General features: G+C 47.6%; 1 protein-coding gene across 1 annotated transcript in view; it reads right to left on the bottom strand.

Annotated features, from left to right (window-relative positions):
• The window catches only part of PPP1R14C (protein phosphatase 1 regulatory inhibitor subunit 14C), a 92,078-nt gene that overhangs the window by 19,674 nt on the left and 45,680 nt on the right, over positions 1 to 26,724 (bottom strand). Inside the window, exon 2 of the mRNA XM_069599308.1 lies at positions 433 to 516. Within this exon, the coding sequence (XP_069455409.1) occupies positions 433 to 516 (84 nt within the window). The remainder of the gene's footprint in view (positions 1 to 432; positions 517 to 26,724) is intronic.

Below are 26,724 nucleotides of genomic sequence, written 5' to 3'. Positions count from 1 at the left end.
AATCTTATCTAGAAATGAATTTCATGAATGGTATAATCCACAACTGCAAGACTGGAATCCTGGGTTTAGGTATTCCAGTTCTAGCTCAGCCCCTCTCCTTCTCATACAATTGTGGGACATGCCTTCCTTCTCTGGCAAATGGATCTCTGGAGGCAGAACCATCCTTCTCCCAAGAAGTTGGAGCTGAAGAAACCCATATCTGTAAGGTGGTGTAAGATCTGACTACAGTCAGGTCCTTTGGGCTGCTTTATCCCCAGATATGCAGTTTATGTAGGTAAATACTCAGCCTCCTATTGATTCCCTCTGCAAACTGCCATTGCCCAAGTGCTGGTGCCAATACCACCCGAGGGCAGGATCAGTGAGAGCCATGCTCTGGAGACCCAAGTGGATTCAAGCATTCATCAAAGGATTGAGATTTTGAATACTACTTACTCGTAATTTTAAAGCCCTCTCTTCTTCACTGTCTGCATCAAGAAGATCATCAATGTCAATTTCCACATCGGGCATTTCTTCTTCCTGGGGGACAAATATGGAAACATTCTATTTAGTAAGATACTGCATTGTATCGAACCAATGTCTTAGTAAGATACTGCACTGTATCGAACAAATGTCATTGAGTCATATAGATGTGCTGACAATTAACGGGGGTGGGGGCACAGGGAAGAAACTCGGAGGAAGAGGGAAAGAAGAAGGAAGGGGAAGTAGGAGACAGAAAGGAGGAAAGAGAAGAAAAATGGAGAAGAGGTGGGAAGGGGAAGGAGGGAAAAGGAACAGAGGGAGGAGTGGGAGCAAAGGAGACATTAGCGTCACAAAGCAGACACTAATGCTACCTCAACAATGAGGATTTCCCACTTTCTGAGAGGAAATTGCCTTTCTGAGTTTTTAATGGGGGGGTTGATCAATTATAGGAAGAGTAGTGTGACTTGCAGCTTCCCACCCAACGTCTACACTTCCCTTAGTGACTACTTTGTCTGTTTTCAAGGGTTGGGGGCACGGGGGGACATGGATCTGCATCTCCCTTCCTAGCTCTGGGTCTGGAAAAACCTGAGTCCACCAGGGGTTTCTGAGCCAGGGCTCTTGGGTCAGTGTCACCCCAGCCCCAGTTACAGACTCGATGCTCTTTCAACAGCAGCATCCTGGCTGGAGAGCGGGCTGAGGCAGCCCGTTACCTAGAAACTGCTGCAACCATTGTGCAATCATGAAGGGAGAGTCTGACTCATGGTGGGCAGACTGGGGAGAAGTAAGAAAAGAGGGTTCTAGAAAATGTCGCCTCTGAAGCCCACCTACATTCCAGTAGAGCCCTATTATTGTGAATCGAGTTTAATATTGCTGCAGCCAAAGACATCCCGTCCATAACAGAGGGCGGCGGGGAAGTGCAGCGGCAGTGCAGCGATAGACCGCCTGATCTGGAATCTGACCTCCAGCGCCTGATCTGGAAACTGACCTCCAGCGCCCGGTCAACCCCGGCTCCCTCTCCTCTCTGTTACCTGATATTCCCTACATCTCCGTCTGAGAAAGCAGAGAGAAAGATCGCATTTAGAAGAGTGCTTTAATTTCGCATTTCCCCTTCCCATGAGGAGTCACCTGCATGCCAACTCATCCCAGCCTCAGGGATGGCGAGGAGTATTTACAGAAGTCAGAGAGAAACTTGTGCGTGGACACCTGCGCTTCCGCCTGGGCTTCGCTGCTCGGTGCCAGCTGCATGGTCTGGTCCTCAGAGGCAAGGCTGACTTTCTGAGAATTTTCTTTCTAGCAAAGCACGTTTTTCACTAGGTAATGGTGCTCAACCATTCTTTTTCCTGCTCCTACACAAAAGTGAGGACCCAAGTGTTTTGAGGAAACTGAGGTAGATGATATACTACTGTGAAATAATAAGTAAATGTTTATTGCTGTCTGTATCCCAGTTCCTGACACAGAGCTCTTCAAACCCTTGTAAATAGTGAAAGTGAAAGTGAAGTCGCTCAGTCACCTCCAACTCTTTGCAACCCCATGGACTATAGCCCACCAGCCTCCTCCATCTATGGGATTCTCCAAGCAAGAGTACTGGAGTGGGTTGCCATTTCCTTCTCCAGGGGATCTTCCCAACCCAGGGATCGAACCCAGGACTCCCACATTGTAGGCAGATGCTTTACCGTCTGAGCCACCACGGAAATCCTTGTAAATCCTTGTAAATAGGTGACTATTGTGTGTGTGTGTGTGTGTGTGTGTTTAACTATTATAAGATATGAAGTCGATATTGGAAAGTTCAGATAAAGCAGAAGGAAAACTGAACCCAAAGTAGAGGGGCAAGTCTAAGACGTTAGTCTTATTAAAGTTAAAATCTCTTTTTAAAATTGTTAATAATACTAACAAAAAATGGGAAGGAAAAAGCAAGTCTCCTTAGAGAAGTCAAATGACCTCAGAATTGGGGAAGAATGATTCTTGCTGGAGGGTAGGGACAGGAATAAAAGTAAAACATAATCACCTGGTCTTCCAGGACATCAGAAAAGCAGTACAGGGTTGGAGGTATGTATCTGCCTATAGGAATATTTGACAGTACCTTACAGGCCCTAAGACTCAGTCTACATGAGGCAATGAACACAGCATCACTGTGCTCCACTTAGAGCTGGCTGGGCTGCTGAGCCTTTTCCCTCCTTTCCTGGAAGCCATCCAGCCCACACTTTTATCCAGCCAGTCTGTCTCTCAGGCTGGTACAGAGCCATTCTTTCAAATGAGATAACCATTTTTAAGCCCTCCCCAGGGCTCTGGAAGCAACAGTTAGAACTGGACATGGAACAACAGACTGGTTCCAAATAGGAAAAGGAGTATGTCAAGGCTGTATATTGTCACCTTGCTTATTTAACTTCTATGCAGGGTACATCATGAGAAATACTGGACTGGAAGAAACACAAGCTGGAATCAAGATTGCCGGGAGAAATATCAATCACCTCAGATATGCAGATGACACCACCCTTATGGCAGAAAGTGAAGAGGAGCTAAAAAGCCTCTTGATGAAAGTGAAAGAGGAGAGTGAAAAAGTTGGCTTAAAGCTCAACATTCAGAAAATGAAGATCATGGCATCTGGTCCCATCACTTCATGGGAAATATCTGGGAAAACAGTGGAAACAGTGTCAGACTTTATTTTTTTGGGCTCCAAAATCACTGCAGATGGTGATTGCAGCCATGAAATTAAAAGATGCTTACTCCTTGGAAGGAAAGTTACGACCAACCTAGATAGTATATTGAAAAGCAGAGACATGACTTTGCCAACAAAGGTCCATCTAGTCAAGGCTATGGTTTTTCCAGTAGTTATCTATGGATGTGAAAGTTGGACTGTGAAGAAAGTTGAGCACTGAAGAACTGATGCTTTTGAACTGTGGTGTTGGAGAAGACTCTTGAGAGTCCCTTGGACTGCAAGGAGATCCAACCAGTCCATTCAAAAGGAGATCAGCCCTGGCTGTTCTTTGGAAGGACTGATGCTAAAGCTGAAACTCCCGTACTTTGGCCACCTCACGCGAACAGCTGACTCATTAGAAGTCTCTGATGCTGGGAGGGATTGGAGGCAGGAGGAGAAGGGGATGACAGAGGATGAGATGGCTGGATGGCATCACCAACTCGATGGACATGAGTTTGGGTGAACTCCGGGAGTTGGTGATGTACAGGGAGGCCTGGAGTGCTACGATTCATGGGGTCACAAAGAGTCGGACACGACTGAGCCACTGAACTGAACTGAACTGAAGTGAGGGCTTTGGATATGTGGTGCTGAAGAAGACTCTTGAGAGTCCCTTGGACTGAACAGAGATCAAACCAGTTCATCCTAAAGGAAATCAGTCCTGAATATTCATCAGAAGGACTGATGCTGAAGCTGAAACTCCAATACTTTGGCCACCTGATGTGAAGAGAACAGACTCCTTAGAAAAGACCCTGATGCTTGGAAAGATTGAAGGCAAGAAGAGAAGGGAGCAACAGAGGATGAGATGGTTATCACTGATTCAATGGACATGAGTTTGAGTAAACTCTGGAAGATGGTGAAGGACAGGGAAGCCAGGCATGCTACAGTTCATGGGGTTGCAAAGATTTGGACACGACTGAGCAACTGAACAAAGGACAGAGCAGAGAGATGGGGACAGATGTGGCCTCTACTGGGGGAGGATGCCGGAGGACCCCAGGGCTGCACTCCACTCAGTCAGGATGCTGGGGAAGACCACACTGACGCTTCCCCGTGTGGGTGCCAGTCTCCCTGTTCAGCATTTACCCTTCACACTGGTATTTTCTTGCTCCAGTGCTGCCTGTGCTGACTTCTTATATTGTGTATACTTGAAATTGTGGTTGAAAGAAAGACTGTGGGTGGAGAGGGGAGCCATTTGGGGAGCCACAAAGAGCAGTGTGGCTCTCAAGGGGCTGCCAGACTTTCCACAGTGAAAGGACTGGTGGGAACTAACACACCAACAAAGAAACTCACTAGATGACGGGACAACTGGCAGCCCATGACCACAGATTGCAGCTGGGAAGACGCAGTGTGGGATAAATGACGCCTGAACACATGGACCCTCCCTGGAGCCAGGGAAGACTGACGCCACGGCACACACGGTGCGGATATTCTAGCAAATGTGGTGCAAGATTAATTCACCTAAGCCCACAGCTCAGCACGACTTTAATAACCACCATGTAAGGGCAAAACACCCAGAGCCCGTTTCAGCTGATGCTGTTCAAGACAAACCAAGTAAAAGCGAGAACCTCACAAGTTTCAGTGTAACAGTCTATACAGCCTCGCCGGAAGTTCCCTGACTCCTCTCTCAAAGCAGTCATTTGGGTTCAGTGATTAGACACGCTTTGGGTGCAAAGTGTGCATTTATGTCACGGTTTAATGAAATCAAGTAGAGGAAACAGGATATAGAAACTCGTTCAAGTAATTACAGCTGAGGGGAGCTCCGTGCCTGCTCTTCTGAAAGGAAATAAAAGAATAAATGAACAATGCCCTCGTCAGCACAGCACAGCACAGGTTTCCCCGCAAACATCGTTCAGCTTTGAGGCCAAATTTGGTCAAACAAGCTTTTACTTGCACAGCGGCAGAGTCTCGCCTACACGGCAGCGTCTGTAATTAGGTGTCCTCTCACCACGACTGTACCAGGCTCCCCAAAAGTTCTGACCTCGTATGACCCATTTCCCCCACCCTTGAGGTCTGGGCCATCCAACGTGGCCACCACATGTGGTATTTATGTTTAAATTCACTAAGATGAAATAGAATTCAAAATCTGGTTCCCCAGTCACCTTAGCCACATTTTAGGGCTCAGCTACCACATGTGGCAAGTGACATGGGGTCTTTCATTTCACTGGACACCATGGCCCTAGGGTCCACTCACTCTCTGGCCCAGACAAAGCAAAGCCCCTTCCCCTCTTAAAGGAGCTTGACAGGAATAAAGAAAACAGCCAGCATCCCAAGGTCACCGCCATGCCCCAAGGGCATATAGCTGAGAAATCCTGGGTTTGGCTTTCTAAGTGGGAAGGTTGATGCAAACCAAGTATTTACTCGTTGAGTAATTGTACCGAATCACTAGGTATCAGCATTTTCTACCAACCGATGAGCTTCTCAGGACCCCCACCTGCTTCTCTCAGAAGCCAGGAGGAGGTCAGGTTGAGTGTATGGACAAGAGCAGAGCATGGAACACAGAGCAGGGTGGATTCTGAAGGTTGGTGATCCTGAAACCAAAGCCCTGGGGAGGACAGAGAGACAGGGCCACGGAGGTACAGGCGGGAAGACAAAGCAGATCTAGCATCAAGCATAGAATCCTGCATATATTTGGGGTTTAATCATTTCAATAAGGAGTGTGGACATAGTCCAAATTCAATTGATGTTCTCTTGAGCTCTATCTTCTGTGTAAAGCAGTATCAGTGAATAACCTTGGGGACAGATCAGGTCACTTACAAGGAAGAAACTCCACCCATGACATACTCTGGTTTGCTAGAATTTAGTTGTGTTCAGGGACTTCCCTGCACTAAAAATAGATATGCCAACAGGGGCTCAGGTGACAAGATATGAAACAACCTCTTCAAAGTGGCTGGGTAAGTCACTAGCTAACATCATCCCCACTGAGTCAGAGGTCTTCCTGTTGGTACCCACAGAACGAGGCCCTTGATCACGTGTGTGCATCCTTCTGGTTAAGAAAGTATCCATTGAGCGTTCACCATGCGTGAGGCTCTGTGTGTCAACCCTGTGAGGCCATGCTCTGGAGAGGCAGCCGACACACAAAAACAAAATGATATCCAGAGGCACCAAAAGACAGACAAACCAAAGTGCTTTATGATGAAGGAAGGGGAACACTTCCACCTGGAGCAGGGAGGGAGGGTTTCACAGAGGAGAAGCTGGCCTTGTAGAATGGCAGAATTTGGACAGGCTTAGAGGAGAGTGAAAAAGTTGGCTTAAAGCTCAACATTCAGAAAACGAAGATCACGGCATTTGGTCCCATCACTTCATGGGAAATGGATGGGGCAACAGCGGAAACAGTGTCAGACTTTATCTTTTTGGGCTCCAAAATCACTGCAGGTGGTGATTGCAGCCATGAAATTAAAAGATGCTTACTCCTTGGAAGGAAAGTTACGACCAACCTAGATAGTATATTGAAAAGCAGAGACATGACTTTGCCAACAAAGGTCCATCTAGTCAAGGCTATGGTTTTTCCAGTAGTCATCTATGGATGTGAGAGTTGGACTGTGAAGAAAGCTGAGCACTGAATAATTGATGCTTTTGAACTGTGGTGTTGGAGAAGACTCTTCAGAGTCCCTTGGACTGCAAGGAGATCCAACCAGCCCATCCTAAAGGAGATCAGTCCTGGGTATTCATTTGAAGGACTGATGCTGAAGGTGACACTCCAATACTTTGGCCACCTCATGCAAAGAGTTGACTTATTAGAAAAGACCCTGATGCTGGGAGGGATTTGGGGGTAGGAGGAGAAGGGGACGACAGAGGCTGGATGGCATCACTGACTCGATGGACGTGAGTCTGAGTGGACTCTGGGAGTTAGTGATGGACAGGGAGGCCTGGCGTGCTGCAATTCATGGGGTTGCAAAGAGTTGGACACAACTGAGCCACTGAACTGAACTGAACTGAACTGAGAAGGGGACAGAGAGCACCCAAAAGAGACAGGATGGTATACAGGAGGCAAAATACCAGAATTGTTCTAAATATTGGGTACAGAAAGGGAGTCAGACTGCTCTGGGCTGCAAATATTAATACTATTGCCTATGAAAGCCAGAAATGAGAGCTGAGGCGGGTGGGAGTATGGAGTATGAGTGCAACAGGCAAGAGAAAACATGCCCCATGGAAGAGCAGCAAAAGAAAAGAAAACAAAAACAAAAAACTAAAACCCTCCATTCCCGACCACTGCAACCTTTTAGGAACAAATGCTCAGTGCTACCAGATTTTCCAAGTTTTCAGAAAAGTTGAAAAGATGTATTTTTTAATGTTAAAATATCCTGATTTTTTTTTTCCAGTTGGCTTACAAGTCCTTAAAATATTGTGAAAGACAAACAAAATCCATCCCCTTCATGTTGCCAGCCATTCCTTGGAGACTGTAGCAACGGAGGGCTCCAGAGCAAGGGTGAGGAATAATGTTGGGAGAACTGGCCCAGCTGCGCAGTCCCAGCCCAGGGGCCCAGGGGTCCAGGGGCCCAGGGTATGGGGTAGGGTTGCTGCTGAGAGGCTGCTGCACTCATCTATGGGAGCTAACAGGGCCTGGATGCCAGTTGAGGCAAGAACGGAAAGATTTCAACAGTGATAAATAGGAAGGAGAAAGAGATGGAATTTGGAGATGAACTGGAAGTTGGAAGAGGGAAAGAGAAGATGCAGGTTTCCAGCCTGAGAGGTTTTTTGTTTGTTTTGCTTACAATTTCTTTCTTTTTTAAAAAATTTATTTTATCATTTGCTGCTGGGCCGGGTCTTTGTTGCGGCATGCAGGATCTTTAGTTGCAGCATGTGGGATCTAGTTCCCTAATCAGGGATTGAACTTGAGTTCCCTGCATTGGTAGCTCAGGATCTCAGCCACTGGACCACAAGGGAAGTCCCAAGCCTGTGCAGTTTTGAAGAAACACACAAAGACAGGACATGCCTCGGACCCTGAAGATACCTCACAAACCAAAACGCAGTTCAGAGGGCAGCTATCTCCAGCAGCCCCACCCCTAAGCAAAAGGGGGACCCCCACGCTGCCACATCCCCGTGCAGGCAGGACTCTGCAGGGCCTGTGACCACCCCCGGCTCACGCACCAGGACACAGTGATGCAACCTCATATTGTGTTCCTGAAACACAGACGGCCTGTGGGGAAAACACACACACTCATACACTGCTAACCAGAGATTTTACACCATGAACCCCGACAAGTGTGGGGTCAGCCGTTAAAAAGTACAAATGCTCGCCTCCCTCCACAACAGGGAAGGCGGCAGGAAGGAAGATGCTAAAGCAGCTTGAAAACCCTCAAGCACTTTGAAAACGGAGAAAGGTTTTTAAGCTCCACCACACAGCCGAAGGGCTTCCCGAAAGTGACAGTGGCTCATTGTTCTCCACAGTCTCCGCCCGAAAATAAGGACGTGAAGGGCTGTGAGGTCAGAGTGTTGTGAGCATGGTGCCAGCGAGGGAGACAGGGCAGCGGGGCCTGGTGGGCACTCGCCTATTCTGATACCCGCACTCCCCACAGCTCCCCTCCACAGGCTTAAGGGGGAACTGGAGGAGGAAAAACCAAAGAAGGTCCCCACTCCCAGGGACTATGTGAGTGTTATTTATTTTCTCTGAAAATATTTGCATTTCATGTTTTCATTAATGACAGCCCAAAACCATTTCTGTAAGCAAGCACATTTCTTCTAAGAATTATCTGGATGACCATCCCATAACTAGATCCAGCTCTGTGTTTATCATCAAGTAGAACTATGTTAATGGCCTAAGGAGAAAAAGCCAACAGATAGATTTAACACTGACTCATTCACACCAAGTGAAGCCCCAAGCCACTGCTCAAAAGACTGTGCTGCCCACAACCCTGCCTTGCTGTTGTGTTAGTGGCTCAGCTGTGTCAGACTCTTTGTGACCCCATGGACTGTAGCCCACCAGGCTCCTCTGTCCATGGAATTCTCCAGGCAAAAAGACTGGAGTGGGTAGCCATTCCCTTCTCCAGGGAATCTTCCTGACCCAGGTATCAAACCCATGTCTCCTGCGTTGCAGGCAGATTCTTTATCATTTGAACCACCAGGGAAGCCAACTGTGCCTAATTCCCCTTAGAGAAGGAATGACATCAGCCATCTCAGTCAATTCACATTGTACGTTTGAGTTGGTTGGGTACTTTATGGTTAATTTGCAATTTTGATTTTGTAGTCAGAAGAACCGCAAGCATAAAAAGTTTATGCTTGGTTTTAAGCGGCTTATATCTAAATATTATCATATTAAACCTTTAAATCACATCATAGTAAACCTTTAAAGCCCTCAAATTTGTAAGAAATTTTTACTTAAAAAGGAGCCCAGCCTACCCTAAGGCACATCACTGTGAAATATCAGAACACTGGAGATGAAGCGGAGATCTGGGAAGCTTTCAGAAGGAAAACAGGTCACACACACAAGGACAGAAAATCAATGTCATCAGGCTTCCCAACAACAGTGCTGTGAGCTGGAAGCCAAGAGAGCAAACGTGCCAAGATCCTAAGGGAAAACGATGCCTACATCCCCCCGGACTGTCAACTAAGAGATAGGGAAAAATCACAGACATTTTATGACACATCAGGTTTTATATCTTAATATGTTTACCTCCTGTTTCAGGAAGAAATGCTCCAGTGAAACAAATAAACTAAGAGAGTCATCTGTTGCTGTGGACCGTGGAGGCCAGAGGGCGTACGAGGATCAGGACTGAGGAGGGGGGCATGAAGAACTGGGAAGGGACCAAGACTGAGTGGGGAGGCGTAAAGAGCTGGAAAGCTGAGTGAAAGGAGAGGAGATGAGCCTCTTTTTAATAGGGGCACCAGATCCAGTCCCTGATGGGCCCACATCCACCAGGCACTTTAGAGGAGCTGGGGTAGGAGAGTCCTGTAATAGAACTCAAAGAGTTAAACGAGCACACACCATTCCAGATTCAACACTGACAATCCCATGTCGCTAGCACATATCTAATACACGCTTGGTTTTTGCTTTTTTGAGTTTGTTTGTTTACATCCCCTTTTTCTTGGATTGCCTTCCCATTAGGTCACCACTGAGCACCAAATCCAGTTCCCTGTTCTATACAGCAGGTTCTCATTAGTCATCTCTTTTATACATAGTATTGATAGTGTATATATGTCAGTCCCAATCACCCAATTCTTGTTTTGAAAGTTAAATAACCTTCAAAGGCTGAAGCTTGCTCCGAGCCAAACAGCAAAATCCGTCAAACTCCTCCTTTAAAAAGATTAGAACAGCCTGACTGGGCTTCACCCTGTGATAAAGCGAAGGGATGATTTAAATAATAAGCAGAGAGGCTGCCCTCCTTGCCTCCCGGTCAGACATCCCTCTATCCCGCACTCCCCACAGCTAAGGTTCATTTCTGGGGTGTCAGCGCATACACACAGCGGTGGCAGGAGACAGCAGGAAAGCCACAGGGCAAACCCCATCCCCAGGGCCACAGGCAGCGTGTCTCCCTCTCGTCCTGCTCAAGGAAACACTGTGATACCAGTGAGCAAGACTGACGTTACTTCACAACACCTAGAATATATTTTAACTTTCTGATAGTTCACCACCTTTACTTGGTACTTTCACTATTATCATTGAATAAATTATTTGAGATACATCCTTGTGTCACAGCAATCCAGTTGAGAACTGTCACCCTGTTCTGTTCTTAGTCACTCAGTCATGTCTGACTCTTTGTGACCCCGTGGACTATAGCCCACCAGGTTCCTCTGTCCATGGGGATTCTCCAGGCAAGAACAGTGGCATGGGTTGCTATGCCCTCCTCCAGGGGATTTTCCCCATCCAGGGATCGAACCTAGGTCTCCTGCATTGCAGGCAGATTCTTTACCATCTGAGCCACCAGGGAAGCCCAATCAACAATACAAAACAGGGGCTTCCCTGGAGGTCTGGTGGTTAAGACTCTGTACTTCTGGTCTTTCCAGTAGTCACGTACGAATGTGACAGCTGAACCGTGAAAAAAGCTGAGCACTGAAGAAATGATACTTTCAAATTTTAGTGCTGGAGAAGACTTTTGAGAGTCCCCTGGAAAGCAAGGAGATAAAACCAGTCAATCCTAAAGGAAATCAACCCTGAACACTCTTTGGAAGGAATGATGCTAAAGCTGAAGCTCCAATATTTTGGCCACCTGACAGTTGACTCCTTGGAAAAGACCCTGATGCTTGGAAAGATTGAAGGCAGAAAGAGAAGAGGGCAGAGACAGTTGGATGGCATCCCCAATTCAATGGACATGAACTTGGGCTAACTCCAGGAGACAGTGAGGGATAGGGAAGCCTCATATGCTGCAGTCCATGGGGTTGGGAAGAGTCAGACATGACTGAGCGACTGAACAACAACAAGTTCCACTGAGAGGGGTGCAGGTTCCATTCAGGGAACTAAGATCCCACATGCTGCACAAGGTGGCCAAAAAATAATAATAATAATTTTAAAATAATACAAAACAAATGCCAGCCCAGAGATATAAAGATTCACACCATTGGTCACAGGAGGATACTCCAGATCTAGGCACATTTACACTGGGCTCTAAACACCCCAGGCAAATCCATGTGACAGCCGTTAATATTTACTGAGGACCTGCTATTTGCCAAAACTTTCTAGATGCCAGGGTTAGAGAATGAATTATGGACAAAAATACTTGCTCTCAAGGAAGTTGATGGGGAAGACAGACAATAAACACCTAAGTACAATATACACAAATGGTGATAAAGGGGTTTCCCTGGTGTCTCTGGCACCCCACTCCAGTACTCTTGCCTGGAAAATCCCATGGATGGAGGAGCCTGGAAGGCTGCAGTCCTTGGGGTCGCTAAGAGTCGGACATGACTGAGTGACTTCACTTTCACTTTTCACTTTCATGCATTGGAGAAGGCAATGGCAACCCACTCCAGTGTTCTTGCCTGGAGAATCCCAGGGACGGGGGAGCCTGGTTGGGTGTCATCTATGGGGTCGCACAGAGTCGAACACGACTGAAGTGACTTAGCAGCAGCAGCTGATGGCTCAGACAGTAAAGAATCTGCCTGCAATGCAGGAGACCTGGGTTCATTCCCTGGGTAGGGAAGATCCTCTGGAGAAGAAAATGGCAACCCACTTCAGTATTCTTGCCTGGAGAATCCCAAGGACAGAGGAGCCTGGCAGGCTACAGTCCATGGGGCCGCAAAGAGTCAGGTACGACTGAGTGACTAACACTTTCACTTTTAATTCAAACCTCAAGGGGCGAACTTCTATACGAGCAGCTGCATGGGTTAACAAAGTGGGCTGAGCCTGAGCGCTTTTCTAGGTGCATGCATAAAGGCACCCTACTGAGCTTGGGTGGGTGTGATGGTGGCTGTGAGCCACTGGCAATGCAGGACACTTGGTGTGCGTGCCCAGGCCAGAGGCGACCTAGATACTAGGAGCTGCCCGGGGAAGCAGCAAGTCATGCGGAGTTAGCCGAGGGGTTGCACCCCAGTTCCCTTCCCTCCCCTCTTGGCACATTGCTCCCCCTCCATAGGTCTCTGAGGAGCTGGTCTTCCCCACCCCCAAATCTCTGCCCTCTCTAAAACATTTAGCAATTAGTTTTAACAGAAGATTGTCCTTGGAGAGATAATGTAGCTCCCCAAACAGTTTTAAAAAAGGGCTCTCAGAGTCAGGGCAGAAATGACATTATGTGTCCCATCCTTGGTCTCAGTGGACATCTGGGTGACCAGGGCTCAAAAGCTGCCTCTTTCCACACAGGCCCAGGTGGCCCTGCTTCTCAGTGCAAATGAGACCCCTCCAGCAGGCGGCAGGAAGTGGCACAGGGCATCGAGTTTGCAGAGAGACAGGCCTAGGTTTAAATTCTGTTCTTGTCTCTTACAACATGCAAATCAGGCAAGATAATTCATCTCCTGACCTGGGTCCCCAACATCCATAATCCTCAGGGATGAATAAGCCGCTGGCCTGAAGGTGCCCGGCTGGGTAGCGCAAACTAACAGATGATAACATGACCTCAGAAAGTGCTCAGTTGACTGGGTGCTTCTGATGGCTGGATTTCTCTTTAAAAAATAAAGCTCAATGTGAAAGTGTCTTCCAAGGAATCCTTCATTCCTGATGCCTGAAAAGGGCAAGTGAAGACCTAACACATTACCAACTTGTTCAAAAGCACAAGGACTCAAAGGAAGAAAAAAGAAAGGAAATATAAGCAAAAATCTCCAGATGCCAAGCTTTCTGAAAACAATAGCACTTGGTTCCGCATTTCTGCATGTGAACATTAAAGATGCATGGCTGGCTGCTAACAGCACCAAACTGACAAGAAGAGGGAGGAGAGATGGCTCCTAATAAGGTATTTGAAACCATCGATGGCTGAGGCAGATGGCAGAGATGGCAGGGACAACCTTCTCAGCCGTGGCACACCTGAGGATGGGGAGGACAGGACGTCCTAAAGGCTCCAGATACAGCAGGCGGACGGCCACCATCCTCACACCCCCGTGCTGACTGACAGCAATGCCTCACCTCTGACCCTCACTCTCCACGGCAGCACCTACATCACGAGGAACACCACACGTAAGCGGGTCCTGAGGGAGGTGGATGACCCAGACATTAAGACACCATAAAAAGACAAGGGACTGGGCAGCTGCAAACTATGAGCAAGGCAACTCAGCAATGACCTCAAATCGGTCCTGGACTGCAGGCAATGACTGAGGACTCTGGGGAAGAATAAAGGAGTGTTCTAGAACAGGGTGGTGATGTTCAAAGAGAGCAAGAGGCCACAGCCATGCAGCCTGTCTCTAGGAAGTCATACTTGTCTGTGTCCCATTTCTCATTTTCAGTGATTTGGCCAGAGCTGTCTTCTGATGCAAGATGGCATACACTCTCCCTTGCAACAAAACTACTTAGGTGCCAAGCCAAACTCTTTCAGCTAGAAATGCTCAATTTATCCCCAGGGTGTTACAAAAGCATTAATAACTCTAAGTCTGGTACAACCCTATTCTTAGAGAAAAGGCAGTTCTCCCATGCTACCAAAACTTTCACTGAATCATTCAGTAGGAATATGGAGTCACTGTGGTGTCTTATTTCCTGAACACGAACACTGAATCCAATCATTTTCCAGTTCCTATGTTGGGAAGGTTCCTAAATCAGCTATGGCTAAATGTCTCCAGGGCTGAAGGTGCACAGAAGAGCAAGATGGAGGAGAAAACGATGTGGAAATGCCACTTGGAAGAGAGGCCAGGCACCAAAAAGAAACTGTGATTCCCATACGGAGACTTCCAGGTGCAGATGGAATATGCAAGACTTGGTGAAATGAGCTACCAAGTCATGAGAAGACATGGGGGAACCTTCATGCTAAGTGAAAGCAGCCCATCTGAAAAGACTCCAACTATAGGACATGCTGGAAAAGCCAAAACTATGGAGACAGTAAAAAGACCAGTGGATATCAAGGGCTCACAGGAAAGGAGGGATGAGTGGCTGAGCACAGGCATTTTGGGAGCAGAGAAATCATTCTTAAACCGTCATGGTGGATCCATGCCATTACTGTCAAATCCCATAGAATGTACACACAGTGAACCCTAATGGAAACCATGGACTTCAGTTAATAATAATGTATCAATAGTGACTCATCAACTGCAATAAGCACAACTGCATTAATAACAGGGAAAACAGGGAGGGTGGAATTGGTGAGGGGGTGTAGGGGAGCTCTGTAATTTCTGGTCAGTTTTCCATCTAATATAAAGCTGTTCTAAAAGTAAAGTCTATTGATTTTTTAAAAAATGACTATTAGATACAGAGAATAGACTGGTGATTGGCTGGGGTGGGGTGATGGGGGTAAAAAGGGGGGAGGGAGTCAAAACTTGGAAACTTCCAATTATGAATAAATAAGTCATGGGGATGTAATGTCACAGCATAGTGACTACAGTTAGCAAACTGTATTGCATATTTGAAAGCTGCTAGGTTTAGAAATTCTCATCACAAGAAAGAAATTCTGTTATGGTGATGAAAGTTAGGCTTATTTTGGTGATCATTTTTCAGTATATACATCAAATCATTATGTTGTGCACCTGAAACATAAGGGATGTCAACTAAACTTCAATTTTAAAATGTGCTTATAATTTTAAAAAATGACTTCTGTTGTTGTGGTGACAACACAGCAATGTGACAGGCTGACCGTCTTGCTAATAGCCTTGAGAATCCTTATTATAACATATGGAAGTCTAAAACATCCTGATGCAGGGAAAGATTGAAGGCAAGAGGAAAAGGGGGCAACAGAAGATGAGATGGTTGGATGGCATCACCGATTCAATGGACCTGAGTTTGAGCAAGCTCTAGGAGACGGTGAAGGACAGAGAAGCCTGGCGTGCTGCAGGCCATGAGGTTGCAAAGAGTCGGACACGACTGAGCGACTGAACAACAAAAGGTCCCGACTGCCATGGCTCAACTGCCAGGCTGAGGGAACAGGCCAGCTTCCTCTTCACCCCTCAAAAGCCATTTAACCAGAGCTTCTGTGAGAACTGAGCAGACCAAAGGGAGAGAGAGCTGCTTTGTAAACAATTACCATAATAATTTGCATTTAATGAGGGCTTGCTCGAGGCAGGCAATTCGACTATTCAGAGAGGCCCTGCCCCTGAAGCCTCCTCCCCCTCTGTCCCTACCATCAAATCATCACCAAGTCTATCAATTCATGGCTTAAGTGTCTCCTGAACCTGCACTTTAACCACTTTCCAAGTCTAAGCTAATCATCTCCCCCAGGCTGGAAGCTGGTACAGGATGGATTTCCTTACAGTGCAAAAGATATGCTTAAGTCTGGAGACTTAGGTAGAGAAGGGTTCAAGGTTACAGAGGGAAAAAAAAAGCAACTGTTTCATAGAAACAATTAATTATAACCTTGATGCCATAAGGGGTGGCTGTGAGGTATTGCCTAGTCTCCCAGGGCTAAAATCGAATTTCTTTAAGGTCTGATATTTGGACACTTCACTGTTTTTTTTTTTTTTTTAATGTATGTCCAGTAATTTTTTACTATTGTTCTCCTATAAAAGTGTTGGGACCTAACAAACGCCATGATAGGCTTCAGGGACTAAGGCAGGACTCACAGGAAAAGCTGAGTCATTGCCCAGTGAGGTCATCCCCGCGGATGTCAGGGCTTGTCTAATCAGCATACTCCCCGTAACCTAGTTTGAGTTTATCAGGACGTAAAAGACATCCCCCCTGCAGCCAATAGCCAATTAGTAAATACCAGGAAACCCCTGCAGCCAATAAAGATTAGCCAATTAGTAAATACTAGGAAACTCCTGCAGCCAATCAGCCCTTGCCAACTCTCTGTTCTAAAACCTATAAATACTGCTGTAAATCTGGGCTCGGGGCTCCTTGCTCCACTCCACTGTGTTGGATGTGGCGGGAGCCCTAGCTCAAGCTAGAAATAAAACCCCTTCATGCTTTTGCATTGCTGTGGACGTCTTATTCTCTCAGTTTTGGGGACTCGGACTCTGGGCATAACATTTGGGGGCTAGTCCGGGATCCCTTTAACTGGGAAGAATAACACTCCCGGTAGAAGGGGTTTCCTCACTAGGAGGAAAGATATTTGAACACCAGTGTTAAGTCTGTTTAAGTCCAGTGTAAGGCCAAGGCCCAGCATATGCACTGGAAGGCAGCTGGCTCTTGTTAGGCCTAATCAGAGGTGAATTAGTCGTCTTAGCCAGTGTAAGACCGAGGCCCAGTGAGTGCACTGGAAGGCAACTGGCAGCCAGCATAAGAGCGGGGCCCAACATTTGCCCTGGAAGGCAGCTGGTTCTGTGAGGGATTGGGAAGGAACATCTCTCCTGACTCCGAATCTGGTGGGCAGTGGACACCCTTTGGTGAGATAACACTGGGAAGCAAGACAACAGTAACCCGGGATAGACCTAGTTCTGTGTTTTCGGCCGATATTTCTTTGTCTTCTGTCTGTCGCCTTTCTTTGTGTGCCGGCGCCACTTTTGTTTTTTTGTGTGTTCATTGTGAGCTCCATCATTATGGGTCAAAGCTCTTCTACCCCTTTGTCGGTAATGACTGACCATGAAGATCGGGAGAGTCAGAAGAAGCAGCCGATACTCCAGGAATCCTCTTTATATCCTAGCCTGATTGACTTAGACACTGAGATCTCACCTCCCCCATATATGCAGCCACCCTTGCCCCCACAGGTACCGCAGGTGTCGTCCGTAGAACAAAGGAGGGACCCAGAACCCTCGGCTCTGCCATGGGAAGGGGGGCCGGCCCAAGGAACTGTGGAAGGACTCAAAGGGGCGGAGACTTGTCTGAGGACGGAAGCCGGGAGGCTCCTTCATCCACCGTTTGGGCATTCCCGGTCCAGGTGGGGCCAGCAAATCCCAGTAGGGAGCGAACATACCAGTACTGGCCATTTTCTACGAGTGATTTATATAACTGGAAAACTCAAACCCCTTCTTTTTCCGAAAAACCCCAAGGTCTTCAGACTACATCTGGTATACAATCTTGGACTTAAAAGATGCCTTTTTCAGTTTGCCTCTGGCCCCCCAGAGCCAAGAGATCTTCGCATTCGAATGGACTGATGAAGACAGTCAGACTGTAGGACAGCTGACCTGGACTCGCATTCCACAGGGATTTAAAAACTCGCCAACGTTGTTCAACGAGGCTCTAGGCGAGGACCTCTGTGAGTACTGGACTAGCCACCCTGACGTTGTCCTATTGCAATATGTGGATAACCTCATGCTGGCCGCTACTACCAAGGAGGTGTGCCTAGAGGCCACAGGCGACCTCCTTCAGACTTTGGGGACATTGGGGTACCAGGCAAGTGCAAAGAAGGCCCAAATTGCTAAACAGGAAGTCATCTTCTTGGGGTACAAAATAAAACAGGGGCAAAGATGGTTGACTCAGGCTATGAAAGAGACTATTTTACAGATCCCCGAGCCAACGACTCCTCGGCAACTGAGGGAGTTCTTAGGGACTGTTGGGTACTGCAGGCTATGCATCCTGGGGTTTGCTGAAAAGGCCCGGCCTCTATATGAAGGAAGTAGAGAAAATAAGAACTGGACTTGGACTGAGCCAATGAGGCGGGTGTTTCAGGAACTCCGGAGGGCATTGCTAGAAGCCCCGGCCCTAGCTCTCCCTGACCTGGCTAAGCCATTTCAACTGTTTGTGGATGAAAAGCAGGGAGTGGGAAAGGGAGTCCTGACACAGCAATGGGGACCTTGGAGGCGGCCTGTGGCATACCTCTCTAAACGGCTGGACCCGGTAGCTGCTGGATGGCCGCCCTGTCTCCGTATCATCGCGGCTGCTGCTCTCCTTGTCCATGACGCTGACAAGTTGACTTATGGACAGCGCCTCCTGGTCTACACTCCCCATGCCATAGAGGGGATCCTCAAACAGTCACCGGGTAAGTGGATTTCTAATGCTCGCTTAACCCATTACCAAGCCCTGCTGTTAGATGCTCCCCGGATACACTTTCAGACACCTTGTTTTCTAAATCCTGCTACTCTCTTGCCCATCCCGGAGGAGGGTGGGCCTCTCCATGACTGTGTTGAAGTATTGGCTGAGGTAACCGCCATACGAACAGACATGCCATTAAAGGACAGTGAGCTGATATGGTTCACAGATGGGAGCAGTTATATAAAGGATGGGCAGAGAAAAGTAGGGGCAGCCATAGTAGATGACACTGGGAGGGTCATCTGGGCCGAGGCTTTGCCCCCTGGAACATCTGCCCAAAAAGCAGAATTGATAGCTGTGATACAAGCACTAGAGAGGGCGAAAGGAAAAAAAGATCACCATTTACACTGACAGCCGGTATACATTCGGCACCATGCATATTCAAGGCCCTATATATAAAGAACAGGGGTTCTTGATGGCAGAGGGAAGAGATTAAGAACCTACCTGAAATACGCAGACTCTTGGCAGTGGTCCACTTGCCCCGGGCGGTATCCATAGTACATGTCCCAGGACACCAGAAAGGAGAAGATGTCAGGGCCAGAGGCAACCATGCTGCTGATGCAGCAGCCCACGAGGTGGCCGCTGGATACTGCCAAGCTCATGTGCTGGCTGTAGGATTACCACCGCCGGGGATGGGGACTCTCCCCCCAAACCCCATATACTCCCCCTCCGATTTAAGCTGGATGCAGGATAACACCAACCGCCCTGCGGGCAAGGACGGATGGTATCGGGACCAGGATGACAACCTGTTGCTTCCTGCCAACCTGGGCAGACATCTCTGTACCCATTTACATCAAACCACCCATTTGGGAGAGAAAAAGACTTTGATGCTTCTACAAGCAGCACAGCTGCGGTTTCCCCGACAAAAGAAAACCATACAGGACATAGTCCGCACCTGCAAGGCCAGTCAGATGATGAGACTGGGAAAAGGACAGCACACGGGTGTAAGATACCGGGGGGGAAAGGCCAGGACAGCATTGGGAGATAGATTTTACAGAGGTAAGGCCAGGCAAGTATGGCTATTGTTACCTGTTAGTTTTGGTTGATACATTTTCTGGGTGGGTAGAAGCTTACCCCGCTAAAAAGGAGACAGCAATAACAGTGGCTAAGAAGCTCCTAGAAGAGATAATACCTAGGTTTGGGCTGCTGGCATCTATTGGCTCTGATAATGGACCTGCATTTGTGAGCAAAATTGTTAAAGGACTGGTCTCAGCCCTGGGGACCAAATGGAAGCTACATTGCGAGTACAGTCCCCAGAGCTCAGGACAAGTAGAAAGAATGAATCGGACCCTAAAAGAAACTTTAGCAAAGCTGGCAATAGAGACTGGCAGGGACTGGGTAACCCTCCTTCCCTTTGCACTTTTTCGGGCGCGCAATACCCCCTATGAACTAGGTTTGACTCCCTTTGAAATTGTATATGGAAGTCGACCCCCCATGTGTTCAGTGTTGGAGGGAAAGACTAAACCATCTCTCTCGCTACGCACGTTCCAACAAGAGATGCTGGCTTTAAGTAAAGTGCCTAATCATATCTGGTCACTGATACAAGAAGTTCATGAGGCCCAGAGTAAAGGAACAAGCCTGTCCCATGATATGGGCCCCGGGAGACTGGGTCTGGGTTAAGAGACACCAGTCAAAAACCTTAGAGCCAAGATGGAAGGGCCCCTATGTTGTTCTCCTTACCACCCCCAATGCCCTAAAGGTGGACGGAATTGGACCGTGGGTGCACTGCAACCACGTGCGTCGTACCACCCCAGAGGAACAAGAAAAGGCCCAAAAAGAATGGAAGGCAATGCTGCATCCCACCAACCCCTTAAAAATGAAGCTCTTCTGCCAGCTGGCCCCAGACAAACCCCCCTGACTCTCCTGTTGGTGGCCCTCCTTCTGCACTCCGGAACTGCTGGTGCTAACCCACATCAACCCAAGATCACCTGGATGCTTCGTAATGGACTAACCCATGAGGTACTCAATTTGACTACTGGAATCCCCCCAATACTTGGTGGCCAGATTTATTCTTCGACCTTGGACCTTTGTAAAAAGAACATATCAGTACAGTTCAAGTGATGATGCTGAGACAACAATATCAGGCAATGTCTCAGAATGAAGAGGAGGATTCCTCTCCATGATCAAAGGACAGGGAGGAATGTTGGGACCTAACAAATGCCATGATAGGCTTCAGGGACTAAGGTAGGACTCACAGGAAAAGCTGAGTCATTGCCCAGTGAGGTCATCCCTGTGGATGCCAGGACTTGTCTAATCAGCACACTCCCCGTAACCTGGTTTGAGTTTATCAGGACGTAAAAGACATCGCCCTGCAGCCAATAGCCAATTAGTAAATACCAGGAAACCCCTGCAGCCAATAAAGATTAGCCAACTAGTAAATACTAGGAAACTCCTGCAGCCAATCAGCCCTTGCCAACTCTCTGTTCTAAAACCTATAAATACTGCTGTAAATCTGGGCTCGGGGCTCCTTGCTCCACTCCACTGTGTTGGATGTGGCGGGAGCCCTAGCTCGAGCTAGAAATAAAACCCCTTCATGCTTTTGCATTGCTGTGGATGTCTTATTCTCTGAGTTTTGGGGACTCGGACTCTGGGCATAACAAAAAGCACTCAATTTTTAAAACGTCACCTGCTTTCAACAATGTCATTGAAAATTTGAAGTGCACTTGGAGAGAATTTGAGTATGCCTCAGGGACTCAATGCAGGGCAGCACAAGATATCAAAGTTTGGGAAACCGCAGGCGCAAGATGAAAGCAGGGCAAGGGCCAGAACTCCCTTCTCCAACTCTTGATTCCCCACTTGGAGAGATTTTTCACTTTTAAAAAATTTATTACTTTTTTTATACCGCACAGCATGTAGAATCTTAGTTCTCCCACCAGGAATCAAACTCATGCCCCCTATGGTGGAAGTTCAGAGTCCAGTCCACCACTGGACTGCCAGGGAAGTCCTGAGAGATTTTTCCAGGGCACGTCCCAGCTAGAAGCTTGAAGGGCTCTTTCTCAAGTCATAATTCATGGAATACCTGCCTGAGAAACCCCTTGTGAAGATGCAGATTGCTGGGCACCTCCCTCAGGATCACTAGACCCTGACACATAGGGAGGAACTCAGGACCCCCACAGGGAACCGGAGCCCAGGGGATTTAAAGTCAGTTAAAGCTTGCAGGGCTTCTCTTCCCCAGGGGCTTAATGGTAAAGATCTGCCTGAAGTGTATAAGACTTGGGTTCGATTCCTGGGTCAGGAAGATCCCCTGGAGAAGGAAATTGCAACCCACTCCAGTATTCTTGCCTGGAGACTCCCATGGACAGAGGAGTCTGGCAGGTTATAGTCTATGGGGTGTAAAGAGTCGGACACGATGGAACGACTAACAACAACAACAAAAGCTTGCAAACCCTGCCTCAGGAGGTTCTGAGTGTCTCCTAAGACAGTGACAACAAAAAAGGGAAAAGCCATTCCGTGTGCACGATCACTGATTTCCACGGCCCTTGTAGAACCTTCATTCTGCACTGGCTGCCTACTAGGGGCTGGCCAGGGGCTGGGTACTGAAAACAACCATCAATAAGACAAGAGACCCACACCCATGCAGAGATGATGCTGATGGAGGCAGATGGCCATGACCCAAGGCACACTGCTGCTTGGCCAGGCACTGAGGCTCAGCTGAGTGAGTGTTGCCGCACCGTCCCCATCAAATTGGGCCTGGGAGGTTGTCTCCAGGTCCGAGGCCACCATTGCTCTGACATTGCTCAACCTCGCTTCCTCTGGGACCCTCAATGAAGACATCATCTGAGTGTTCCTCACCTCCTGCTGGTAACCCTATTTTGAAAATGAGCCTCGCCTTCCATAAAAAACAAAATCTTCCTTAGCTTTTGTAATTGTGCAGGTCTTGCACACACACTGATGCATGCTCAGTCAAATGCCCAGGGTGAAGGAAGCTGTGGCAGGGGACCCGAGCCATCACACAGCTCTCACCGAGGAGCAGCCCTCCTCCCCCAGGGGTCAGAGGTCATCTGGCAACAGTGCAGCCAGAGCAGGATCCAACCCATATCTTCTTCTTCATTGACCACAGCAATCAATCAGGGGACAGATGTCACAGGCAGATTGCCACCACATTGGAGAGTCATCCCATAACAGCCTGGAATTCAGCAATTTGCCAACCTACAAAGCAGCCCTTTAACTTTGTGGCCTCCTTCTCCCTAATTTCACAGATTCTGGGGACATGGTAAACATCAAATGCAACTCAAACACTTGGTGCCTTTAACATGCAAGCCAAGTGCCCTCCTGAGCCACTGCTGGAACGGCTTCTAGAAGCGAGTGCTGGCGAGAAGAGGTCCAGAGCGGAACTTCCTAGACAAACAACAGGAAGAAGAAAGCGGTCTTCACCTGAGCTGAACCTGCAGCGGGTCCAGATTAAATTCTCAGGTGGGGCTGAGGTCTCAGCCTGGGCTGCACTCCTGACTTTCTCCCACAAAGATACCTCCCCACCCTCACTTATGCATGGCCAGAGGGAGGCAAGTGCAGCTGATGATCCTTGCAACTGAGTAATTCCCCCAGGTTACCTGTCGGGGAACTAAAGGGGTGAAGCAAGCAGAGCAGTTCAAGGCTTAGTGGGTGGCGAGTGGAGGGTTACTAGCTTTATGTGGTGCTGTTGGGAAGGGAGGGGAGGGTACCCAGGCCTTCCTGAAACTTAGAAATTCTCATCTGTCTTCCATAAATGCTGCCAGCCCTGATTATGATAGAGTTTCCCCTTTATGGTAACAGCTCTGGGACTTAGACCCTAGGTGAGTCACACATAATTCCAATAATTCTCAAAATTCTGATTCTGTTATTCTGATTCAGCCGCAAAGCAAACTTCCGCTAGTGAGGCAGTAGGTTGCTGCCTCACGTCCACCTGTGACTTCTGCTCCTAGGACAGACCCTCATTGGAGATCACAAACAGTGGCAGATGGAAGAAGAGTAGGGGCTCCATACTTTCATTTTAACACAAGAATTGACTGAATGACAGATTTATTTTTAGAAGGAGAAAAAATGGTGATAAATAATGAGGGGGACAAATTTCTCACACTTACTCTGATTTTATTCCCAGAAAGCTACTGAATGCTCAAATCTTTCCCCGGAGCTTCATTAATTTTGTTGTGAGCAGGGAACAATTTCGATTGAGGATGACATATTCAAAGCCACCTGGTGTGCTCAGTCCTCAGTCATGTTCAACTCTTTGTGGCCCCAAGGACTCTAGTCTGCTGGGCTCCTCTGTCCATGGGATTTTCCAGGTAAGGATACTGGAGTGGGTTGCCATTTCCTCCTCCAGGGGTTCTCTTCCCAACCCAGGGGTCAAACCCAGATCTCCAGCAGTGGCAGGTGGATTCTTTACCACTGCACCACCAAGGAAGCCCCCTCTTTTCTGTATCTGCTGCTGCTGCTACTGCTAAGTCGCTTCAGTCATGTCCGACTCCGTGCGACCCCATAGACAGAAGCCCACCAGGCTCCCCTGTCCCCGGGATTCTCCAGGCAAGAACACTGGAGTGGGTTGCCATTTCCTTCTCCAATGCATGAAAGGGAAAGGTGAAAGGGAAGTCGCTCAGTCGTGTCCGACTCTTAGCCACCCCATGGACTGCAACATACCAGGCTCCTCCGTCCATGGGATTTTCCAGGCAAGAATACTGGAGTGGGGTGCCATTGCCTTCTCTGCTTTTCTGTATAAATACCAACAAATGCCATACACCATTAAGCCTGATCCATGCTGTGCATCTCAGCACCCATGCCCTGGCATTTGCCCTGGCCATGGAAGACACCCGCATGTGCAGAGACCAATCCTGGAAGCCTCTCCCCTCAGTGCACCTTATCAATTTTTTTTTTTAAGTCCTTAGAACAGAAATGAGATTCAAGAATCCAATGCCTTGCTCCTACTCTGCTAAATATTGACATAAATGAAAGAGGGACCAGAAGGCCTCACACCTAGTGGCCACTCCATAATTGTCTGCTGGGTGACTGCCTGAATGATTTATTCCGAGTCCCAGTGGGCCTTTGCTCTAGCAAGCTAACGCCAGTGTTATAAAGGCAAGAAGGATGAAGATTTATGACGGCCCAGTTGCCCCTAGGACTATAAGTCTTTGCCAGCCTCTAGGCTGCTTGAAGCAATCCAGCTAGTATTCAGCAGGCATAACAACAGTATACTGTGATGATTCCCTTCTGAAAGTCCCGCTGTTACTCCTACTTATAAAGGGAGGGTCTACTAGGATGACCGTTCTCAGGGTCTATGACACGGGACAGCGGAATCCTGTTTCTCCACTCCCTGAGACAGGTTCTTCTGCCCAGACAGTGACCAGGCCAGAGGGTCTCAGTCTTCTCCCCTTGGTACCCAGTGCACATGAGGAGATGGGTGCAGCCCATTCAGGCCAATCACTGCCCATGGCCGGACACTGTGTTAGCATCCGGAGTCTCCCATTCTCTGGTTGCCCATGCCCTGTGGTCCTTGGCAGATTCCATCTCCCCACAGTCACTAGCATATTAAAACCCACCAAGATGTATATCTGCTGTCTCCACCAGCAAACTCAGAGCTCTGGGAAGGCGGGACTACGCTTCCCTTATTCTTGTAATTTCCTCCCCTGCCCGTGCAGATCATGGTATCCAACTCACATACACACACAGTGACCTTTTTATAGTCAGTGAATAAATTGAAGCCCTCTCCCAAATAAAATGCTCAGGCCTCAAACTTTACCATTAAACACATTTTCTAAATGATTCAAGTTAACGAGGAACCCATATAATTACATAGGTACTTAATTTCCTCTTGAAATTGACCCAGAATTGGAGATAAGATAATCATGCAGGTTATATAAGAGAGGCTGTAAATAGTAACTCCTCTAGGTATGTAAGTAAAGCTAGTCCAAAGGGAAAGTGGGCATATATTCTTTTTATAACTCTTGCCTTTGTTGAATGATTCAACCCAGACAGAGAACCTCTTGGATCAATTGTTATATTTATAAACTGGCTCTATCTCACCTTTAAATTCCACGTCAGTAATTAAATTCAACAAGCATCAGAGCTTAAACAAGAGGATTTCCCCTTGACTCACTGAGATGTTAAAGAACAGAAAATATCTACTGCCAAGGAGCTTAATTAAATGAAACAGGGTTTTCAATTACAGAACAAATTATATAAGAGCATCTTTTACATCTTGCAATTCGCCAAGGCAGTTATTTTATCAGGTTAACAAATGCCAGAGCTGTCTGAAATGTCTGGAAACTCTTGCTGTCTGACATAAAGCAAGAGTAGCCCGCCTCCTACTAAGTAAAGGGGTTAGTCATTTCAGAGTGAGGAGAGGCCAATGCAACTTAATAAAATGTAAAATGTTTATTTTTCTCTGTGCTGGGTCTTCACGGCCCCAGGGGCTTTTCTCTAGTTGTGTCGAGCAGGGAGGGCCACCTCTCCAGTTGCCGTGCACGGTCTTCTCACTGTGGTGGCTTCTGTTGCAGAGCGTGAGCTCTAGGGCAGGTGGGCTGCAGAAGCTGCGGTGCACAGGCTTAGCCACTCTGCAGCATGCGGGATCTTCTTGGACCAGGGATCGAGCTCACGTCCCCTGTACTGCAAGGTGGATTCTTAACCACTGGACTATCAGGGAAGCCCCAAAATATTTTAAATGAAAAATTGTTGGGTTTTTCTCATCACTTCAAAGTAACATTCAAAAAACCATTCTAGGATAATAAAGTATTTCTTGGTAGACAGTTGGAGGGTTCTGCCTTTAATTAATGGAAAAGGAATGATATGTAATTGACATACAAATTGTAGCAGGACATTCTGTGGTTTTCGTCACTAAGTTACCACTTAGATCCAGCCACCCGTATCCTTTTGTACACATTCTTTAAAGGGAAAACAAACAGAGATATGCAATACAAAGGCAAATCTTGGCTCAGGCTGCGTCCAAATCCTCAGTAGGCCTATGGATCGGTTGAGTAACTGTTTCTTGGGATAAGAGAAGGGCAATCAAAATGGAAGAGGGATGTTGAGGGAAAAGAGATAAGGGAACCATGCCCACATCAAGCATTCAGTAAACATCTGCCAGGGTGAGAGGCAGGGTAAGGAGGCTTAGGACAGTGGGTTCAGGGGCTCTATCCCTGGAACAACAGTTAAAGGAAAAGGGGAATGAGTTATTATCAAGAGGAACTATTCAAAACCAGAATGA

Source organism: Ovis canadensis, chromosome 8 (genome assembly GCF_042477335.2).
Source record: "Ovis canadensis isolate MfBH-ARS-UI-01 breed Bighorn chromosome 8, ARS-UI_OviCan_v2, whole genome shotgun sequence".
NCBI classification, from domain to species: domain Eukaryota; kingdom Metazoa; phylum Chordata; class Mammalia; order Artiodactyla; family Bovidae; genus Ovis; species Ovis canadensis.
The sequence above is the reverse complement of the archived record's forward strand: the minus strand, read 5'-3'. Positions and strand labels throughout refer to the sequence as shown.